The sequence below is a fragment of the Styela clava genome, chromosome 6 (assembly GCF_964204865.1).
Source record: "Styela clava chromosome 6, kaStyClav1.hap1.2, whole genome shotgun sequence".
Lineage (NCBI taxonomy): Eukaryota > Metazoa > Chordata > Ascidiacea > Stolidobranchia > Styelidae > Styela > Styela clava.
In genome coordinates, this window is record NC_135255.1 from 23,688,164 (window position 1) to 23,707,886 (window position 19,723).

The 19,723-nt window shown below is 36.5% G+C and overlaps 1 protein-coding gene across 1 annotated transcript in view; it reads left to right on the forward strand.

Annotated features, from left to right (window-relative positions):
• Positions 1-19,723, forward strand: part of LOC120333711 (protein NLRC5-like) — a 33,809-nt gene that overhangs the window by 654 nt on the left and 13,432 nt on the right. Inside the window, exons 2-9 of the mRNA XM_078113345.1 lie at positions 117-180; positions 886-978; positions 2,149-2,343; positions 2,496-2,570; positions 9,015-9,203; positions 10,020-10,094; positions 13,094-13,222; positions 18,144-19,324. Of these exons, the coding sequence (XP_077969471.1) occupies positions 177-180; positions 886-978; positions 2,149-2,343; positions 2,496-2,570; positions 9,015-9,203; positions 10,020-10,094; positions 13,094-13,222; positions 18,144-19,324 (1,941 nt within the window). The 5' untranslated portion in view covers positions 117-176. The remainder of the gene's footprint in view (positions 1-116; positions 181-885; positions 979-2,148; positions 2,344-2,495; positions 2,571-9,014; positions 9,204-10,019; positions 10,095-13,093; positions 13,223-18,143; positions 19,325-19,723) is intronic.

Below are 19,723 nucleotides of genomic sequence, written 5' to 3' on the forward strand. Positions count from 1 at the left end.
TTGGATTCTGTGTTTGGCAGTTGCCCTGCGCAAATGCCTGAGCATATATTGGCAGTTGAATTAATTTATCATCGTGTCATGGCCAATTTCTAATCAACCATTTTTCTTTTGTGTAGCCTATATTTAAATATTCTACAAAGCTTTAGCGACTTCGTGAATGAGAATCGTCCTTCATTATGGGTAAGTATTCAATATATGGGGTGCAGTAGTTGTTGGGTGAGGGTGGGGCAATATGTAATGTCATAATTTAGAAGGATTAAGATTAAAATACAACATGATGTATTAACGAATCAAAATATGACCGGCCACAGCAATAACATAGAGCAGGGGTTTCCGAACTAGGGGTTGCGACCCCAAATCGGGTCAGAGTGATAAGTAGGTAGGGTCGCAAACAGGTCATGGGGTCGCTGAGGTAAGGTAGGGGATGGATGTACAAAACATGCTCATGCTATAGAAAATGTAGGTGCTTATTGTGACATCACTGTTCGGTTTTAGCTCATTTTACTTAATACCACCACATGACCAAACTCAAAAGTCCATTGAAAGAAGCTCTGAAGTTCCATGAAAAATATATATTTTGACCTGGGGTCGCACTGGACACTTGAATGTTGTCTTTGGGGTCGTCCTGAAAAAAGCTTGGGAACCCCTGGCATAGAGCCATATGATGGCATATATATATATATACAACGCCGTAAACAGGGAACTGATGTCATATTATTAAAAAATACCAAACTTGGACTCTGGCCAACCCATTAAATGTATGAAATTGAACATTCGAATTGGCGTAAAAAATGTACAACGTGGACAATTTAAAAGTAACCACCTTTCTCATTTAATATCTAGAATTAGCTCCGAGACGTGCTTTAATTTTTTTGTTTAATTCAGCTGAACGATTCGTAGAAGAAGAGGAAGCATCATCTGAGGCTCAAGCGTTCCACTCTGATGAGTATGAAGGAGCATCGGCACCAGGTGGAGCTAGTGAGTAACAATTTTAGTGAATTATTTGAAATGTTACCTTACAGTAGTTTCTTTTAATCGAACTGTAATAGTGAAGTTTAATAGTAAACTGGTGAGATGCAGAAAATATATATGAAACAGCATTAAATAAGGCACTCCATAAGTGTGTGTACCAATATGGAGGTAACTAATTTAAACCTATGTGCAGGGGATATATTCACTTAGCTAACACAGACAGTCCCCGAACTCGTAATAGAACTAAAACAAGTAAAGTCGTAATACAATTATGGCCTAATCCTAACCTGGTACCAACACTACAGAAGTATATTGAATAATTGTTAATGTGACAGTGCTGAGTGTACTGAAACATACCAGTTCTGAATCAGACAAGTGCAGTTTTAAGTATTCTGTGGCGTCTGCAGTTGCCACCAAACCATGGCGGTGTTTCCATACCATGGCCGCTACGGCCAAACCTATGGCTACAGACTTTTTAGATGCCACAAACCAATGTCGAGCTGCCGTTACCGCGGCAGCAAATTGAAAACCAATGGCAGGTAAAATTTTGCTGCCGTAACCGCGGCAGGTGTGCTGTAAAGATAGGGCTGTCCCTTATGGTGACAAATATTGGGTAAGTTGGAACGTTTTTCTTATGGATACAGTTTTGATGGATTTGGGGTTAGGGTTAGGGTTTAGGTAGATATAATTCCACATGATCAATTTAAATCTGGTACATTAATTTGTGAATATACCGTTAATACTGAATACTGAATACCGCTATAAAACCATGGCAAGAGCTGCCGCGGTTCGTTCGTGGCAGGAGCTGCCATGAAGTGGTAAGAACTGCGCCTCGAATCAGATGCGAGGCCAGCGTGGTGCCAATGTAATCTATGCGTCTGCAAAGTAATTATTTGTGTAAATTAATAAATTCAACTACCATCAATTATAATCAGATGCTTGGACTTGATGTGGGAGGAAGCTGTAACCAACCAGAGATGCGGGAATCACCCTGCGGTGGTGAGGAGTCTGGTGATCTTCTCGTACATAATTATTCCCCACAGGATTCGAACCAGCGAACCCATGCAGGGTGCAGTGGCAATCATATTTGTAACTCATGAGCCACCACCCCACTGACCTTGATATTGATACTTGAAAATCTTTCTCCCCATTTTCAATTCAAATTCATTGTTCTAGGCGACAGCAGAATTGAAGATGTTTTCGCTGACATTGCAAGAAAATTCACGTCGTTCATTCATTTCAAAATGTTTGCCTTGGCTGGAAATGGTCTCGGGCTCAGTGCTGGAGAAGTTTCAACAATCATTGCAGACAATCCTGATTCTGTTGAAGATAAGAAGTTTGGAATGCTTGATCTTTGGAAAGAAAACCATGGTAGGTTCTCATTCAACAAAATTGTTTTCAAACACCCTTTTAAAAATAGCTTTTTTAATCACAATATATCCTTCCTTTCCTTTTTATAGAGGCTATAACTATAACTAGAGACTAAGCACCTTCCAAAAACTTCCAACTTCTTTGTGTTACAGGATCGAGGGCATCACCCACTCATATAGCAGAGATTATCAAGCAATATTTCAGGCAAGAGAGAGGTGGTGTCACTGGTAAGTTATGGAAGGTTTTCCATTACTTGGTATCATCGTATAAAAAATGTGCAAGCGGAACTTTTTCTCATTCTTCTTCTTTCTCTACAAAAAAAAACTAATAACGACTGTCCAATTGTTTGAAATTTTCAGCGGTTAAAGATATTATTTTTTGCGATTGGAGTATTGCCATAACTTGGATTTATTTGAAATAAGTTATTGGAGCTGAAGGGATTGTTTTTTTCTGTGTGCGAAGTGGTCTTCGCACACTTCATACCCATACTACTATGTTTCGGCTTTCATGTCCGCATATTTGGGCATCGCCCTCTTTTTTAGATTGACATTATATTTCATGTATGCTCATATCTAGGCTTACCATACGTCCCGCTTTTTAGGGACTTGTCCAGCCCCGCTTTTTAACGTCTTGTCCAGCCGTCCCGACCAGTCAGCAGAAAGTCCCGCTTTGGCGTTCAGCCACCCAGCATAATACACGAACATTACCAATTAACATGTTCTCGTTATTGTTGTTGCTATGTAGCGCAGCGCTAGGCTACTTGCTGAAGGTGAAGGCGTTATTTTGTTTGTTTTGTTGTTTTCCGCTAACATTTTTAGCGAACGTATCACATGCAACATTGAACAACGTCTTTTTGAGGAAGGTGTTATCTACAGAAAAGCATGATTGGCGAAGTAAATTCTCAATGCTTGAAAACGCAAGGCTATTTTACTATTCTTTCTTTCTTTTGCTGTACATAAAAAATTGAAATTCGAATTATTTGTATTGTTAGCGTCAATTCCTTTTTATTTTTCGAACTGAACCCGGCGGCTGATATTTGGACAGAGAATTTGCGCATGAACTCTCGATGACAATATGGCCAATGAGAACAGCCGGGATGATTTAAAAAATAACCCTATGTAGTAAAATAGGAAAATGTGAAGTTACAAAATCACAGTAAAGGGGTCGTTGTCTTTGGAGGCGTCACAAAAATATGGTCACCCTACTCATATCGGATGTGCTATTTGTTTTTACCATTGTGTCTCCATGTCTGCTCTGGTATTGCTTTCCTCAAAATCCCTGTTTATACTGTATATATCGACACCTCAAAACCAGACAGTGCTAAGTCCACTTTTCCAAAAAATAACATTTTTCAATTGCTGATTTTCCTGGACTTAGCTCTACATTTCGGTCTATTTGCTTTATCTCTAGGTGCTCTAGATCATAGGTTCTCAAAGTGCTCCGTACGGAGCCCCAGGGCTCCGCGAGAGAAACCTAGGGGCTCTGTGAGCTATCCGATTACTTTTTAAAATAATGACTAGTTTTGTAACTGTTCAAAGAAACAATAACAGCTTTGATAAAATTTGACAACATTATAGCCTCGAAATATGGCAAAGAGGCGGAATCGAAAAATGACATTATTTATAAGCTGGAGCGCAGCCGGGATTCTCAAGAGGTGGGGATTTGAATCGGAAATTTCCGCGCAACATTCTTTGCGATTATAAAAAACGGATAACGAGATTTCTGTTGCGTAAAATATTCAATGTATGGCCGATGCGAGCATTTAAAGTGTCTCGTCGTAATAATTCAATTGTACTCATAGTTACTCAAGTTTCATTCGAGATTACTATTAGGATTACTAAAATGAAGGAATACTATTCTAAAATAACATAAAATACGTGATAAACTGCCACCTATGGATAAATTGGAGTCGTATTTTTGCGATCTTGGAACTTGTCAAACTTGATTTGTTCTTTTGCACTCGAGATTATTATTAAGCAAGATATCGCCGTTAAAAAAATCACAAGATCTGGGCAAAATACGACTTCCGAAAATGTCAAAAGGGAAAAGATTCGACCCCTAGTTTATTAATATGTTTGTCAAGTGTCAAATTTACAGCTTTAGTAAGAGTATATATATATAATTTATCTTTGAAATTTTGATTTATTTATGACTTGCATTAACCCCATTAAAAAAGGTTTAGCATTTAAATTAAGTAAAGTACTTTTAACTTACTCAGGAATATTTATCGGAAAGCTACAATTTTAACATTTCTTTTGGGGCTCCGCAAATAATGGTCAACCTTTTCAGGGGCTCCGCAACACCAAAAGTTTGAGAACCCCTGCTCTAGATCAGTGATTCCCAAAGTGGGCGATATCGCCCCCCAGTGGGCGAAAGCGATACAGAGGGGGGCGAAAAAGTCTAAGGGGGCGATAGGGGGGCGATTTCGCGAAACCTGTTTTATGTTCGGCGCATTTAAATCAGTACTCTGTTTGCATTCGCAGGCTTGAATCATGAGGGTGATATTCACACGCGAAAGGATTTCTGGTCTCGTCTTCGCAGAAAGGTACGGTAGTTTGCGTATCCCAGTGGTCGGCAAAATACGGCCGGAGTAAAATAATCTGGCCCAGGACGATTCACTGAATGGACCTTTCCCCGACCTTTGACCGCGGAAAATTTTTCCCATACTGATTATTTTAAGAGTAGTTTTGCGGGTTGTTGCCTGTAAAATGGGGTATTTGTTTCAAACTATCATTCTAATACACACCATTTAACAATTTGTTTTTTAAAAGTACCGATAAAGAATTTTAGCCTAGTCTATCACAGCTATTTTTACACTAATTTTTGATTGCTGTATTCAAGCTGAAACTCATAGGAAGACAAAGTAATCATTGGCTTATTTGATTTATATTTAAATTTCCGAAAAACAACTAAAAACTAACGAATATAATTCAAAACGCAAAAATGAGGTAGTGTTCACGACCACGTCTAAAAATCTGTCTGAGTGAGAGTGTCTGAGCGGATGCGAAAGGGGTCATTGTTACGTTTTTTGCTTCTTGCTGATTGGCCAATGTCACGAAGTAAACATGGAAGTCTATGGTGGCCCACCGTTGTCACGTGTAAAATTTAAAAAAAAAATGAAAAAATAAAATGAAAAAGCGAAAATAAAAAAATAGTTGTGAAAAAACATAAAAATAATTGAAAAAAAAAAAATAAAAAAAAAAATTGAAATTGAAAAAAAAAAAATTGAAAAATAAAACAAATACAAAAAAATTAAAATTGAAAAAAAAAATTAAAAAAAAAAAAAAAATTGGAAAAAAAGTGGACAAAAAGAAAATAAAAAGGTTGACAACGATGGTCCGCCTCGTGGCCCATCGTTGTCACGCGTTTTTATTTTTGGAAAATTTGATGCTGCTTGGGACCAACGTTGTCAGGCTTAATCCTACACTCACAAATGTGTTTCCTGGGTTTCTAACTCACTACTGATTTTCATGAGCAATATCCAATAAATTCAACATGAAAATGTTCTATAAATTCTCCATGCTACAAGTTCAACCACAAGCAATATATTTATAATAATGATAAGAGAATATAGAATTGGATACGAAAATTTGTTTTTACGTGTAGAAGGTAATTTAATTGGAAAATGCTGCTTAACTGCTCAGTTGTCTGGACACTCGTGCGATGCCGGTACGGTACCGTCTGACCGTGCCGGTACCCATGCAATCACTCATGAAAGAATGGGAGATACGGATAGTCTCGTAGAATATAGACTACTGAAACACTCTCTGCGCCTGCCCCATACCGTACAGCCGTAACGTACCGATCCAGACAAATGATAAATCGCCCGTGCTCAACCATTTATTTCAATTCATACCTCGACTCACTATATTCTACTAGGATCGAGGTATGGATTGAAATAAATGGTTGAGCACGGGCGATTTATCATTTGTCTGGATCGATACGTTACGGCTGTACGGTATGGGGCAGGCGCAGAGAGTGTTTCAGTAGTCTATATTCTACGAGACTATCCGTATCTCCCATTCTTTCATGAGTGATTGTATGGCTACCGGTACGGTCAGACGCAAAGCGACTATAACCGACTACCGGTATTTGGCAAGACGGTACGGTACCGGCATCGCGAGTGGCCAGACAACTGAGTAGTTAAGCAGCATTCTCCAATTAAATTACCTTATACACGTAAAAACAAATTTTCCGAATTTTCGTATTCAATTCTATATTCTCTTGTCATTATTATAAATATATTACTTCTTGTTGAACTTGTAGCATGGAGAATTTATAGAACATTTTCATATTGTATATTGCTCAAGAAAATCAGTAGTGAGTTTGAAACCCAGGGAACACATTTGTGCGCGTAGGATTATGCCTGACAACGTTGGTCCCAAGCAGAAGCAAATTTTCTAAAAATAAAAACGCGTGACAACGATGGGCCACGAGGCGGACCATCGTTGTCAACCTTTTTATTTTCTTTTTATTCAATTTTTTTTTTTTAATTTTTTTTTTCTTTTTAAATTTTTTTATTTTTTTTTTTTTTTTTCGTTTTCATTTATTTTTTTTTAATTTTTATTTTTTTCTTCATTTTTTTTTAATTATTTTTATGTTTTTTTACAACAATTTTTTTATTTTCGGTTTTTTATTTTTATTTTCAATTTTACGCGTGACAACGATGGGCCACCATAGAAGTCTATGCCCGGGGAAATATTCAAACGGCGGTTTCGACGATGAAATTTTTTTATTTATAATCTACGCTCGAGGAGTAAATTACATTTTTTTACATAACAGAATTTATCGTGAGACACGTCTAGCCTTAATTATACTATATCACAACAATTTAGTGAACAGCGACTCGTTTAACGAGCCTACAATTTAATTGTAATTAGACAAATGGAAACACGCAGAAAAGTTGATGCTGAGTGCAGGGGTTCAATAGCGCAGTAAATATTCGAATATATTGCAAAGCACTAAGGAAATAAAATTCATATTCTATTCGGGAGATTCATCACTGCTTAATTTTTGTAAGAATGTATCGTCTTAAAGAAAATATTTATCAAAATTTCACAAATCATGCGAAAATATTCACTTCGATGTTTGGAAGTACATATTTGTGCAAACCATTATTTTTGAAAATGAACATTACAAAGAACAAGCAAAGATGTGGGTTTGGTGATGCCCATTTAGAAAATGTTTCAATCTTGGCGTCGTAAAGATATCCAGTGTGATGCAGCAACAAGACAGTGTCACATTAAATGCCATTGTGATCTTTTTTCAATAAGACAACTAAGTTAAGTTCACGAATTGTCGCAGTTTTCGCACGCTGTTCCGTTTTTAACTTTCAAAAAATATATGCGACCCGCAAAAGACTAGCAACCCTAAATTTTGTCCTGCGAGCGACATAAAATTTGCCGACCCCTTGGCCCTAGCCGATAGTCATTCACGGCTTCTTCCCCATCCGAGTCCATGAATCCAAAAGCAAATGGCTGGTTAATTATGGACTGGTGATCGGACTGGAGGACGTGATAGGATGAGGAATCGGGGATGAACTTTTCCGAAGTATTTTGGTGCAGGTCATCAGGCTGTACGAATGAATGAGATGTACGAATTAATATAACTTTGGGAAAATTAACTTTTTTTCTTTTTTTAATGTGAAATGGGGTGAATTTAGGAAGTGAAATGCTATAAGGCAAGAGTACACGGCGGTTTTTGAGGCGGTAGAACCCTGGATTCTTTTATTTCCGACCTATTATATGGTGTTTTCAGCCGTGCTACTATTGCTATTAAAACAACGAAATCACCTTTCCATCAGTAAACGGGGTAATTTAGATATAATAAAAAACTCGCTGAAGAACACCAAGCTCATCTATCTCATTAAAAAACACTATAAACTATAATTTGTCTTCTTATTTGGTATGTAATATATTCGTTTCTGACTTTATATTTTTTTGGTAGTGGAGGGGGGCGATGAAGTTGTATAAACTACTTTAGGGGGGCGATGGTCAAAAAAGTTTGGGAACCACTGCTCTAGATCTCTTAGGACATTTGAGAACTAAACAGAGCTGTGTCTACTATAGTGGACTTAGCTCTGGATAACTGCATTGTAAGTTGGGCCTAAGTCCGTTTTTTGGACATAGCTCCTTCCAAAAAATATAATACAAAGCGCTAAGTCCATACCAGCCTCTATAATAACATAATAAAGGGGCCCTAAGTCCAATAAAATTGTTTCTGGTCCAGAAAATTGAGAGCCAAAAAGGGTTAAGTCCAAAAAAAACCCCCCCAAAAAAAATTGGGGCGGAGCAGAAATTTTGTTATACCATCTAAATATGGCCTTCATTGTAACTTTGGTGGACCATAAAAACTAGACATCCTCGATGTAAGGTATTAGAGAAATAAAAAAAAGAAACAAAAAAAAAACGTTTTTTGCGTTTTTCTCAAAACTAGAAAAATGGACTTAGCCCAATTTGGATTTCATGCGTCGATATGCTATATATAAATTATTTTATTGGTTTTCCTCTTCAGGAAATATAAAAACTAAGGTTATTTTTTTTTGTTTCAACTTCAAAATGCTGGGTTTTTCCAACAACACTCTATAAGACATTGACCTCTAGCATTTCGCCCTTGTGTCCCTCAAATAATTAGCTTCATATGCAAATGTGATTGATTCAGTTTCTTATCAGGTTCAAGAATCGAGGATGCTTTCCTAGCAGTTCCTAAAGTCTTCGACAACGCAGCGCAGTTCCAAAGATTTGCATTGTCTGGGAAAGGTTTATCGCTCAGTATGCACGAGGTTGGAAACATAAAAGAAAATGCAAAAAATGTGGAAGAGAGGAATCTGGATTTGCTCGTTTTGTGGAAATTGAAAAACGGTAAAGCTTTGATATTTGTTGTGTCTTATTGTTCGACTTAAGAAAACTGACATAGAAATTTCGTGGTGGTGTAATAATCGCTTTTTATAGGGATTAGTTTGTTGCTTAGTTTGATGATTTAAATCAGGGGTGTCTAACCTGTTGTTCGGGGGCCAAATGCGGCCCTCGAGGAAAATTAATTCGTGAACAATAAGAGCATTTAAAATGCCTTTTTGTATTAATTTAATTGTGTTTAACGTAACTCATAGTTACGTCAACCTTATGAATAAATTGATGCATAACTACTCTAAGATACGGCGGCAATCTGTGGACATAAAATGTATGGTTAACTTTCATTTTATAATTAATTTTGTTTCGCACTCTCGTACTTAAAAAAAGGCATACAACTTTAAAATATCACTTATAATCAATTATTGATATTAAAATATCAAATATATTTAAAAGTATAAATTTTCTGGTAGCCAGCTTGTAGGTAACGGTTATTCCATTGTTTATTGTATGCAAATCCCGACATACACCAAGATAAGCTTATTTTACTTGAGTTTATTTTCAAAGTATTCGAAATTTCATATTCGAAAATAATAATTTCCAATGTATTCGAAATAGTGAATTATTCGTTATTGACCAGCAGAATTACTCGTCCTGGGCAGCAGAAAAGTTTGACACGCCCATGCATTCTTGTTTAAATAATTGTCTGGCTATAAGTTTCTGTCCTTATTGTCCCTATATTGGTACAAACAATTCTGGAGCGCCAAAAGTTTAATAGCAGACTCATTCATAATAGCAGATTCATCATTTTCTATTTTAATAACACAGGAGATTCAGCAACAACTGAAAAAATCTGGCAACTGGTAAAGGCCTTCATGGATGAAAGAGGAGAATCCCACACAGGTAAATTGTTACTCAAATACAGTTCCACTGACATCTGTTGTTATGGCAACCTGATTGTGGATGCCAGATTTACAAGTTATCTGGGGTTGATGGCTCAGCTCAAGTCGCACTTGTGAAAGAAAACTTCATTGTAGCAAGGTAGAAGCTTATAATCAATGCAGTAGTAAACCTCACTGCTCTCACTTGTCCAGTTACAGCCGAGATTGAGTATAAACATAGCTGACCAGATAATTGTTCCAATTTCATGGAATTTTTAAATCTGACAGACAGATTTTAACACCAGACATTAAATTACTGATTTAGACAAAACTCCTAATATCAGAAATACCTGCAGTGTTCACTCTAATGAAAATATGAGTGCGAAGTTGTTTCGCAATTGAAACAAAGAGTGCGAAAGTTAGGTGCCATAGTTTTTGATTACACAATTTTAAATATTCGAACAAGGATTGTACTCATTAAAAATGGTTTGAACTGTTTTCGTGAAAAAGTGCTCTAATAGTGAACACTGCTAGACAGTCAATACAGAAATATATCAATCCTCGTTAATGAGTGATTTTAACAACCAAAGGTTTCAGGCGGGCACTTCGTTCTGGAGTAAAATTTGATTTTCGCCCAAAAGTGCCCCATAATCCTGCTTAATACAGTTAGTCAAAACTCCTTTGAAAAGGCTTAAAATGTTTCTGGATACTCTTGCTTTGCCTCTAGAACAGGGGCCACCAACCTTTATAAAGCAGCGGGCTACTTTCTGGGTACTGACTAAGCTAAAAGCGCTCTTCTGAAGAGCCAATTTAATATCAATGGTATTTAGCCAAGGAGACACTGATATTGTTAATTATTCATGAAACTTTCAAAAGTAGTTGTGCTATCAAATGTTATATTTTACCAACACATCTAACAAATCGTGAATATCATATTTTAAACCAAGACCAAATCTGGTGTATTCATCCTCAGTACGTGGGACACCTGGTATTGCATGTTCTCCACCCTTGTGTTGTATCTAGTTTGCAACTTGACACCGAAACTTTGAGTTAGTCTTGTTCATACACCACGACACTTTCTGTGTCAACTAGAGCCCTAAAGTGTGAACAGGCCCTGATTGGCTATGAGGTGGAGGTCATTTAGCAGTGTTACAATTTTAAGATCCATCTGTCCCACATCAAGGCTGAACTGAACGTTGCTCAACAATGCTTGACATGTCTATGGTTAATTAATGAAAAATAAAAAAAATTAAAAAAAAACTGGATAAAAAGAAAATAAAAAGGTTGACAACGATGGTCCGCCTCGTGGCCCATCGTTGTCACGCGTTTTTATTTTTAGAAAATTTGATGCTGCTTGGGACCAACGTTGTCAGGCTTAATCCTTCCTACATGCACAAATGTGTTTCCTGGGTTTCTAACTCATTACAGATTTTCATGAGTTCAATATCCAATAAATTCTACATGAAAATGATCTATAAATTCTCCATGCTACAAGTTCAACCACAAGCAATATATTTATAATAATGGTAAGAGAATATAGAATTGAATAAGAAAATTTGTTTTTACGTGTAGAAGGTAATTTAATCGGAAAATGCTGCTTAACTGCTCAGTTGTCTGGACACTCGTGCGATGCCGGTACGGTACCATCTGACCGTACCGGTACCCATGCAATCACTCATGAAAGAATGGGAGATACGGATAGTTTCGTAGAATATAGACTACTGAAACACTCTCTGCGCCTACCCAATATCGTACAGCCGTAACGTACCGATCCAGACAAATGATAAATCGCCCGTGCTCAACCATTTATTCCAATCCATACCTCGACCCACTATATTCTACTAGGATCGAGGTATGGATTGAAATAAATGGTTGAGCACGGGCGATTTATCATTTGTCTGGGTCGGTACGTTACGGCTGTACGGTATGGGGCAGGCGCAGAGAGTGTTTTAGTAGTCTATATTCTACGAGACTATCCGTATCTCCCATTCTTTCATGAGTGATTGCATGGCTACCGGTACGGTCAGACGCAAAGCGACTATAACCGACTACCGGTATTTGGTAAGACGGTACGGTACCGGCATCGCGAGTGTTCAGACCACTGAATACTTAAGCAGCATTATCCAATTAAATTACCTTCTACACGTAAAAATAAATTTTCCGAATTTTTGTATTCAATTCTATATTCTCTTATCATTATTAATATTAATATACTACTTCTTGTTGAACTTGTAGCATGGAGAATTTATAGAACATTTTCATATTGAATATTGCTCAAGAAAATCTGTAGTGAGTTAGAAACCCAGGGAACAAATTTGTGCGCGTAGGATTAAGCCTGACAACGTTGGTCCCGAGCAGAAGCAAATTTTTTAAAAATAAAAACGCGTGACAACGATGGGCTACGAGGCGGACCATCGTTGTCAACCTTTTATTTTCTTTTTATTCATTTTTTTTTTTTTTTTTTTTTTTTTTAAATTTTTTCCGTTTTTTTTATTTCGTTTTTATTTTTCATTTTTTTTTCAATTATTTTTATGTTTTTTCACAACTGTTTTTTTATTTTCGGTTTTCTTATTTTATTTTTTATTTTGAATTTTACGCGTGACTACGATGGGCCACCATACATGTCCAAGTTTCATTAAAAAAAGGTTGGAAATGAATGACAGGCATGACTCCAGCTGATCTAGTGTGTGTGATGTCATAATTGGTATGACGTGTGACATTACCGATGTCACCTATAGAAAAGGCTGACCGTGCCAACAATTAATATATTGTCATTTCCATTTTTCGTATAAAGTTTAAACAAGAATAGCAAGAATAAAATTAATAGATGTAGCTTACTAATAAGCGCCGTTTTTTCAGTTATTTTAAAACAGACCAGCAGGCGACTCATATGGTCCCTGCAGGCGACTTGGTGCCCGCGGGCAACGGGTTGGTGACCCCTGCTCTAGAATAACGCATCTTACTACAGAGTCTCCGCAAGATGTGAATAAAATATCATCCTGATTTACACTTTCCATACAGATCAGCCTCCACTGCATCCTCGTCCAATGGAACTTCCTGTAGATGAGGAGAGAGCGGGTGACGCTGAACCACTCAGACCTGATGCTGAACCATCTCAGGCTGATCCAAGACCAGTAAGGCAGGAACCTGGTGAGTGTTTAAAGATATTTCTGCTCAATTTTGTTACCATCGTAAGAAAATATGCTCAAAACTAGGTCATGTCGTTCTAGACCAGAGATGGGCAAACTACGGCCCGTTGGATAAATCAATCTGGCCCGCCTGATGCTGCCACAACCAAACTAAAACCAAATTTTGATGTTTTAGGTAAGAATACCTCAAGGAATTTGTTGATATTGCGATTAAATTTAGTTTTGGCGCGAGACTAATTGTTTTCCACTTTCATGCTTCTGTAATACTCCATATCCATAAAATATTACGTTTTGCGTCACACTTACATGGCCCGTCAGTCTAGGTGGGCAATATTTTTTGCCCTTGATCCAAAAACCTTCCCCACCCCTGTTCTACACTCACTCCAAAGCAAAAGATATTCTCTCCTATAAATATTATGGGCAGCCAAGAGGGCCTAGAGCTACTGACACTGTTCGACACTATTTTTAAATTTCCATACAAGACTCTTTAAGTTAGGCGTAGGATTGGTTCTCAACCAGAGGGCCATGGCCCACTTCTGGGCCACAGAAATATTTTCAGGTGGGCCACAAAACTATTAAAAATTGATAAATTAGTTAAACTTGGATAGCATTAAAAGTTTATGGATGATGCTGTTTTTGCTGCTGAGTGGTAACTCTATTTTAATTATTAAAGTGGAAGCGTAACTTTGCAAAAAGAGCATCTAATTTTTTTTGTGGTTTTTCCTTTGCATGAAAAGGTTTTTGAGCCACAGAATATTTTGTGCAACAAGAGTGGGCCACAAAAGGAAAAATGGTTGAGACCACTGGGCTAGACGTTCCAAGTGAGGTGTATTGGCTATAGGATTTACATCGCCATCTGAGAAGCCTCCCCTGTAAAAAAATTGTTTGTTATGGGCAGCCACTGAGATGCCAAAAGCTACCAAAACTGTTAATAATTAGAATAGTGAATTGTAAGTTAGTAAATACGATTAACGGTCACCAAGTACAAGATTTCCATGGATTGGCAAAATTAAAGATTTACATATATCTTTAGGGAGAAATGATAACTGGGCTACTCAACTATTTTCACCAAATGTTCGCACACAAAATTAAAGATTTACATATATCTTTAGGGAGACACTATAACAGGGCTACTCAACTATTTTCACCAAAGGTTCGCACACAAAATTAAAGAATTACATATATCTTTAGGGAGACACTATAACAGGGCTACTCAACTATTTTCACCAAATGTTCGCACACAAAATTAAAGATTTACATATATCTTTAGGGAGACACTATAACAGGGCTACTTAGATATTTTCACCAAATGTTCGCACACAAAATTAAAGATTTACATATATCTTCAGGGAGAAATGATAACTGGGCTACTCAACTATTTTCACCAAATGTTCGCACACAAAATTAAAGATTTACATATATCTTTAGGGAGACACTATAACAGGGCTACTCAACTATTTTCACCAAATGTTCGCACACAAAATTAAAGATTTACATATATCTTTAGGGAGAAATGATAACTGGGCTACTCAACTATTTTCACCAAATGTTCGCACACAAAATTAAAGATTTACATATATCTTTAGGGAGACACTATAACAGGGCTACTCAACTATTTTCACCAAAGGTTCGCACACAAAATTAAAGAATTACATATATCTTTAGGGAGACACTATAACAGGGCTACTCAACTATTTTCACCAAATGTTCGCACACAAAATTAAAGATTTACATATATCTTTAGGGAGACACTATAACAGGGCTACTTAGATATTTTCACCAAATGTTCGCACACAAAATTAAAGATTTACATATATCTTCAGGGAGAAATGATAACTGGGCTACTCAACTATTTTCACCAAATGTTCGCACACAAAATTAAAGATTTACATATATCTTTAGGGAGACACTATAACAGGGCTACTCAACTATTTTCACCAAATGTTCGCACACAAAATTAAAGATTTACATATATCTTTAGGGAGAAATGATAACTGGGCTACTCAACTATTTTCACCAAATGTTCGCACACAAAATTAAAGATTTACATATATCTTTAGGGAGACACTATAACAGGGCTACTCAACTATTTTCACCAAATGTTCGCACACAAAATTAAAGATTTACATATATCTTTAGGGAGACACTATAACAGGGCTACTTAGATATTTTCACAAAATGTTCGCACACAAAATTAAAGATTTACATATATCTTTAGGGAGAAATGATAACTGGGCTACCTAACTATTTTCACCAAATCTTCGCACACAACTATATATGATTTACATATATCTTTAGGGAGACACTATAACAGGGCTACTCAACTATTCTCACCAAAGGTTCGCACACAAAATTAAAGATTTACATATATCTTTAGGGAGACACTATAACAGGGCTACTCAACTATTTTCACCAAATGTTCGCACACAAAATTAAAGATTTACATATATCTTTAGGGAGACACTATAACAGGGCTACTTAGATATTTTCACCAAATGTTCGCACACAAAATTAAAGATTTACATATATCTTTAGGGAGAAATGATAACTGGGCTACTCAACTATTTTCACCAAATGTTCGCACACAAAATTAAAGATTTACATATATCTTTAGGGAGAAATGATAACTGGGCTACTTAACTATTTCCACCAAATGTTCGCACACAAAATTAAAAATTTACATATATCTTTAGGGAGACACTATAACAGGGCTACTTAGATATTTTCACCAAATGTTCGCACACAAAATTAAAGATTTACATATATCTTTAGGGAGAAATGATAACTGGGCTACTCAACTATTTTCACCAAATGTTCGCACACAAAATTAAAGATTTACAAATATCTTTAGAGAGAAATGATAACTGGGCTACTTAACTATTTTCACCAAATCTTCGCACACAACTATATATGATTTACATATATCTTTAGGGAGACACTATAACAGGGCTACTCAACTATTCTCACCAAAGCTTCGCATGCAAAATTTATAATCGCATATATCTTTAGGGGGACACTATAACAGGGTTACTTATATTTTTTCACCAAATATTCGCACACAAAATTCAAAATTTACATATAGCTTCAGGGAGACACGATAGTATACCTATGGTTACATTGTCAACATAAAGTTAATTTTTTCTCGACTGATATGTTTGTATTGCTTAATGATATCATTTTCGAAAATTTAGTATTGATGAATCAAATCAAGTGTTACAAGTTTAATAATTTTTCTAAAATATGGGTCTTCACAAAGTTCATCAGTTTTTTTTTTAAGAATTTAAAAGTTTTAAGAATGAAAAAGTGATAAAATATCCCGCATATTTTGAGCACATACATATTTTAATAAGCAGAGAAAATAAAAATGCTCATAAAATATGGCGATGCGTGGTAACCATAAAGCCAAGCAACTCTGACCTAGTTTTGTAGTTTCGTATCCAACTGCATAATATAGAGCCTTTCGCGACATCGGAAGGTTATAAAACGAGCAAGAGGTCAGTTTTGAAAACTCGTCCCGTGAATGCCTCCACGCGATAACTTTAATAAAAGGAAAAAAAGGACTTTGAATTCATATATGTCACAAGAATGCGAGATAATATTAAAGGTTGCTGTTTGATTAGGTCAAATCATTTTTAAGTTCATGAACAAGTTGAACTACGATATAACGCAAGCTCACAAATATACTCGCGTATTTCGTGGCAAGAAAATATGCTATTTTTATTTATTACTCGAGTCAGTTTATTAAAACAATATCAGTCATTGAAAGCGACTTGATATGAGAAACACTTAAGATAATTTTGGAAATTTGTTTTATAATGTTTTATAATTGTTTTATAATGAACCAAATTGATAATAATCATGTCAATAGAGTTGGTAGTAGGTTACCGTTACGTCAGTTCACAGCTCATGTGTGTCAGAATCTTTAAATTAAAAAAAAAAACAATAAAATATTCACAAGACCTTGTTTACCTAAGTCGCACAGTTCATCGGCATGCACCATATTATCTCAAATATGCAATTTGAGATTGCTACGTTCAAACAGAATAATGTATATGAATGAAGAAAGAACACACACAACTACAAATGCGCTGTACAATTACATAATATATAAAATAAAGCGAATATATGTTGTAAACTTGGACACGAATTTGCAGTAACTAACAAAGGACACAAATTGCCACAGAAAGATAAACTGAGTTCATAAGCATATTCTCAACATTGCTTGATGGTTTTATTCCCATCGGCTTTTTGGGAAATGCGAAAATCTAATTTAACTTCAGTCAGTGTGATTTGTTTCTGATGGTTTGCTCGAAGTCCTAAATGAGGAAGGTCAAAGTTGAATGCTGTCAAAATCTTGGACTGAGTTTCAGGTTGTTTGAGAAATTTAAAGTTGTAATGGAAAAATTTGGTTCAATTGAACTCTTGGTGTTTTCTATATACCATTGTATAAATGGAGAATGTCTGGTTGGAGAGAACTGATATACAACACAGGAACAGAGCTACAAAGCCATGAGGATGATGCAAACCAGCATAACAAATTTCAATGATAAGAGACTGATATACATTCTATCCATTGCTGTTTGAATTTATTCATTGGAAGAAGTCTCAAATCCAAATATCTTTATATTGAAAAAAATTGAAGTGAACTCTTTATCGTTTAAAGTAAACGAATGTTCAGACGTAATATAATATTTTTTATTGCGAAAGATATAATGTTGAAAAATAAAAAAATTTGTGCAATATTTCTCAATATTTCAAAAAATGTTTGTTTTTCATCTACTCCATCTAGCGATCAATATAATGGGGGTAGATCTGAAAAATAGTGCAACAGTAGTAAAAGTGTCATAAGTGTTCATTTTTATGAGTGTGCAATATACGAAATAGGGCGAACTTTAAATTTATTTTTTGCATCTACGTTGTAGAAAAGGTACAGATATTCAAGAAAGAAATCAACGATTTAACGAGGAGAAATGCACAGCCAGCTTCAACTATCGGATGTCTTACAATTCCGGATGTCAAGATTCAGCCTCGTACAGTGGATGTCGATTTCTATGGAAGCGCTGCCGAGAATGCTGAATATAAGCCAGAGCTTGGTTTCAGCCAGCTCACTCAGAAGCAACCTGGCAAAGAAATATCCATGGAAAGCTTTTTTTCGGATGGCAAATCGAGAGTTGCTCTAGTCGGGGGAGCCGGATATGGCAAAACCGAAATGTCTAAAAGTTTCTCCGTTGATGTGCTTGATCAAAAGATACCAGAGCTTAGAGGAGTCGAGGTTGTTCGTCACATGAACTTTCGAGATCTTCTATCTAAGAAGGAAGTCAGTCTCGGGAAATTATTGTTCGGAGATACAGATTTGGATGAAGATGTCCGAGATCATGGTGTTGGATGGATCAGATTGCATCCCGAAAAGTTTCTTCTCGTAATTGATGGAGCTGATCAATACGCTTCCCCTCAAGATCTTGGCAAATTACGCGGTAACGCCAATCACTATGATAAAGCAGATCCAAAGCTTCTCATAAATCTCATCCTCGCTCAAAAGCTTTTACCCGGCATCAAGCTTCTCTACTCATCACGTGAACACGTTTTACGTTTCTTCGAAGGAGAAGTTCGCCCTGAGAGAGTCATCGCCTTAGCAGGTCTCGATGAAGATAGTGTGGAAAAGCTCATCTACGCATTTAGTGGAGAGCATGGCGAATATGTCATGAAACGTCTCAAAAAAGAAGCACGCGGCTTACTTTCTCTTTGCTCGATTCCGATGTTTCTCGTTCTTACAGTAACCGTGCTGATACTGTACAGAAACCTCAATCCCAAGAAAATGACCGACATCCTGCTTCTTGTCTTGCTGAATACCATGAAATCAGAGCATATGAGAGCAGGTGGAAGAGAGGATGTATCCATTTACGAAGTGTTCAACAGCTTGAAGAAAATGTCTTTTGACGGAATGAGGAACGAGAAAGTTACTTTCGCCCAATCAGATTTGCCTGAAGGAATCTCCATTGATCACTTGAAAGATATCATGATCCCAATACCAAGATCAATTGGAATCAACCAACGACTCTTCGAAAGGAACTTTGTATTCTTTTTCATCCACCAGTCCATTCAGGTTCGTAAACTAAGGCATGGCTTCAGGGCATTGTATCTTGGAAGTAGAAAAACTCATGTAACATATGGTTTGACTTGTTCCGGCTTGATAAAAAATTTCAATTTCGAGTTTAGTAAGACTTACTTTCTTATTTGCCCTGAATTCAAACCAGGTTCGCGCGCACCAGATCGTTAATTTCCAATAAAAAGTGCGGAATAATATTTTCTCAACTGGTTCACATTTTGATAGCAAAGTTATAGTCTCAGCCCGGTGTAATTTTTGTCGGTTCCGAGTTAGTATTAAATTATATTCTCAGAAATATAAATTAGATAGAAACATACACAATATATATTTGGTCGGATTGAACAACTTATTATCGACCAGACTTCTCATTAAAACTGCTTCTTGGTCTGATTTGCA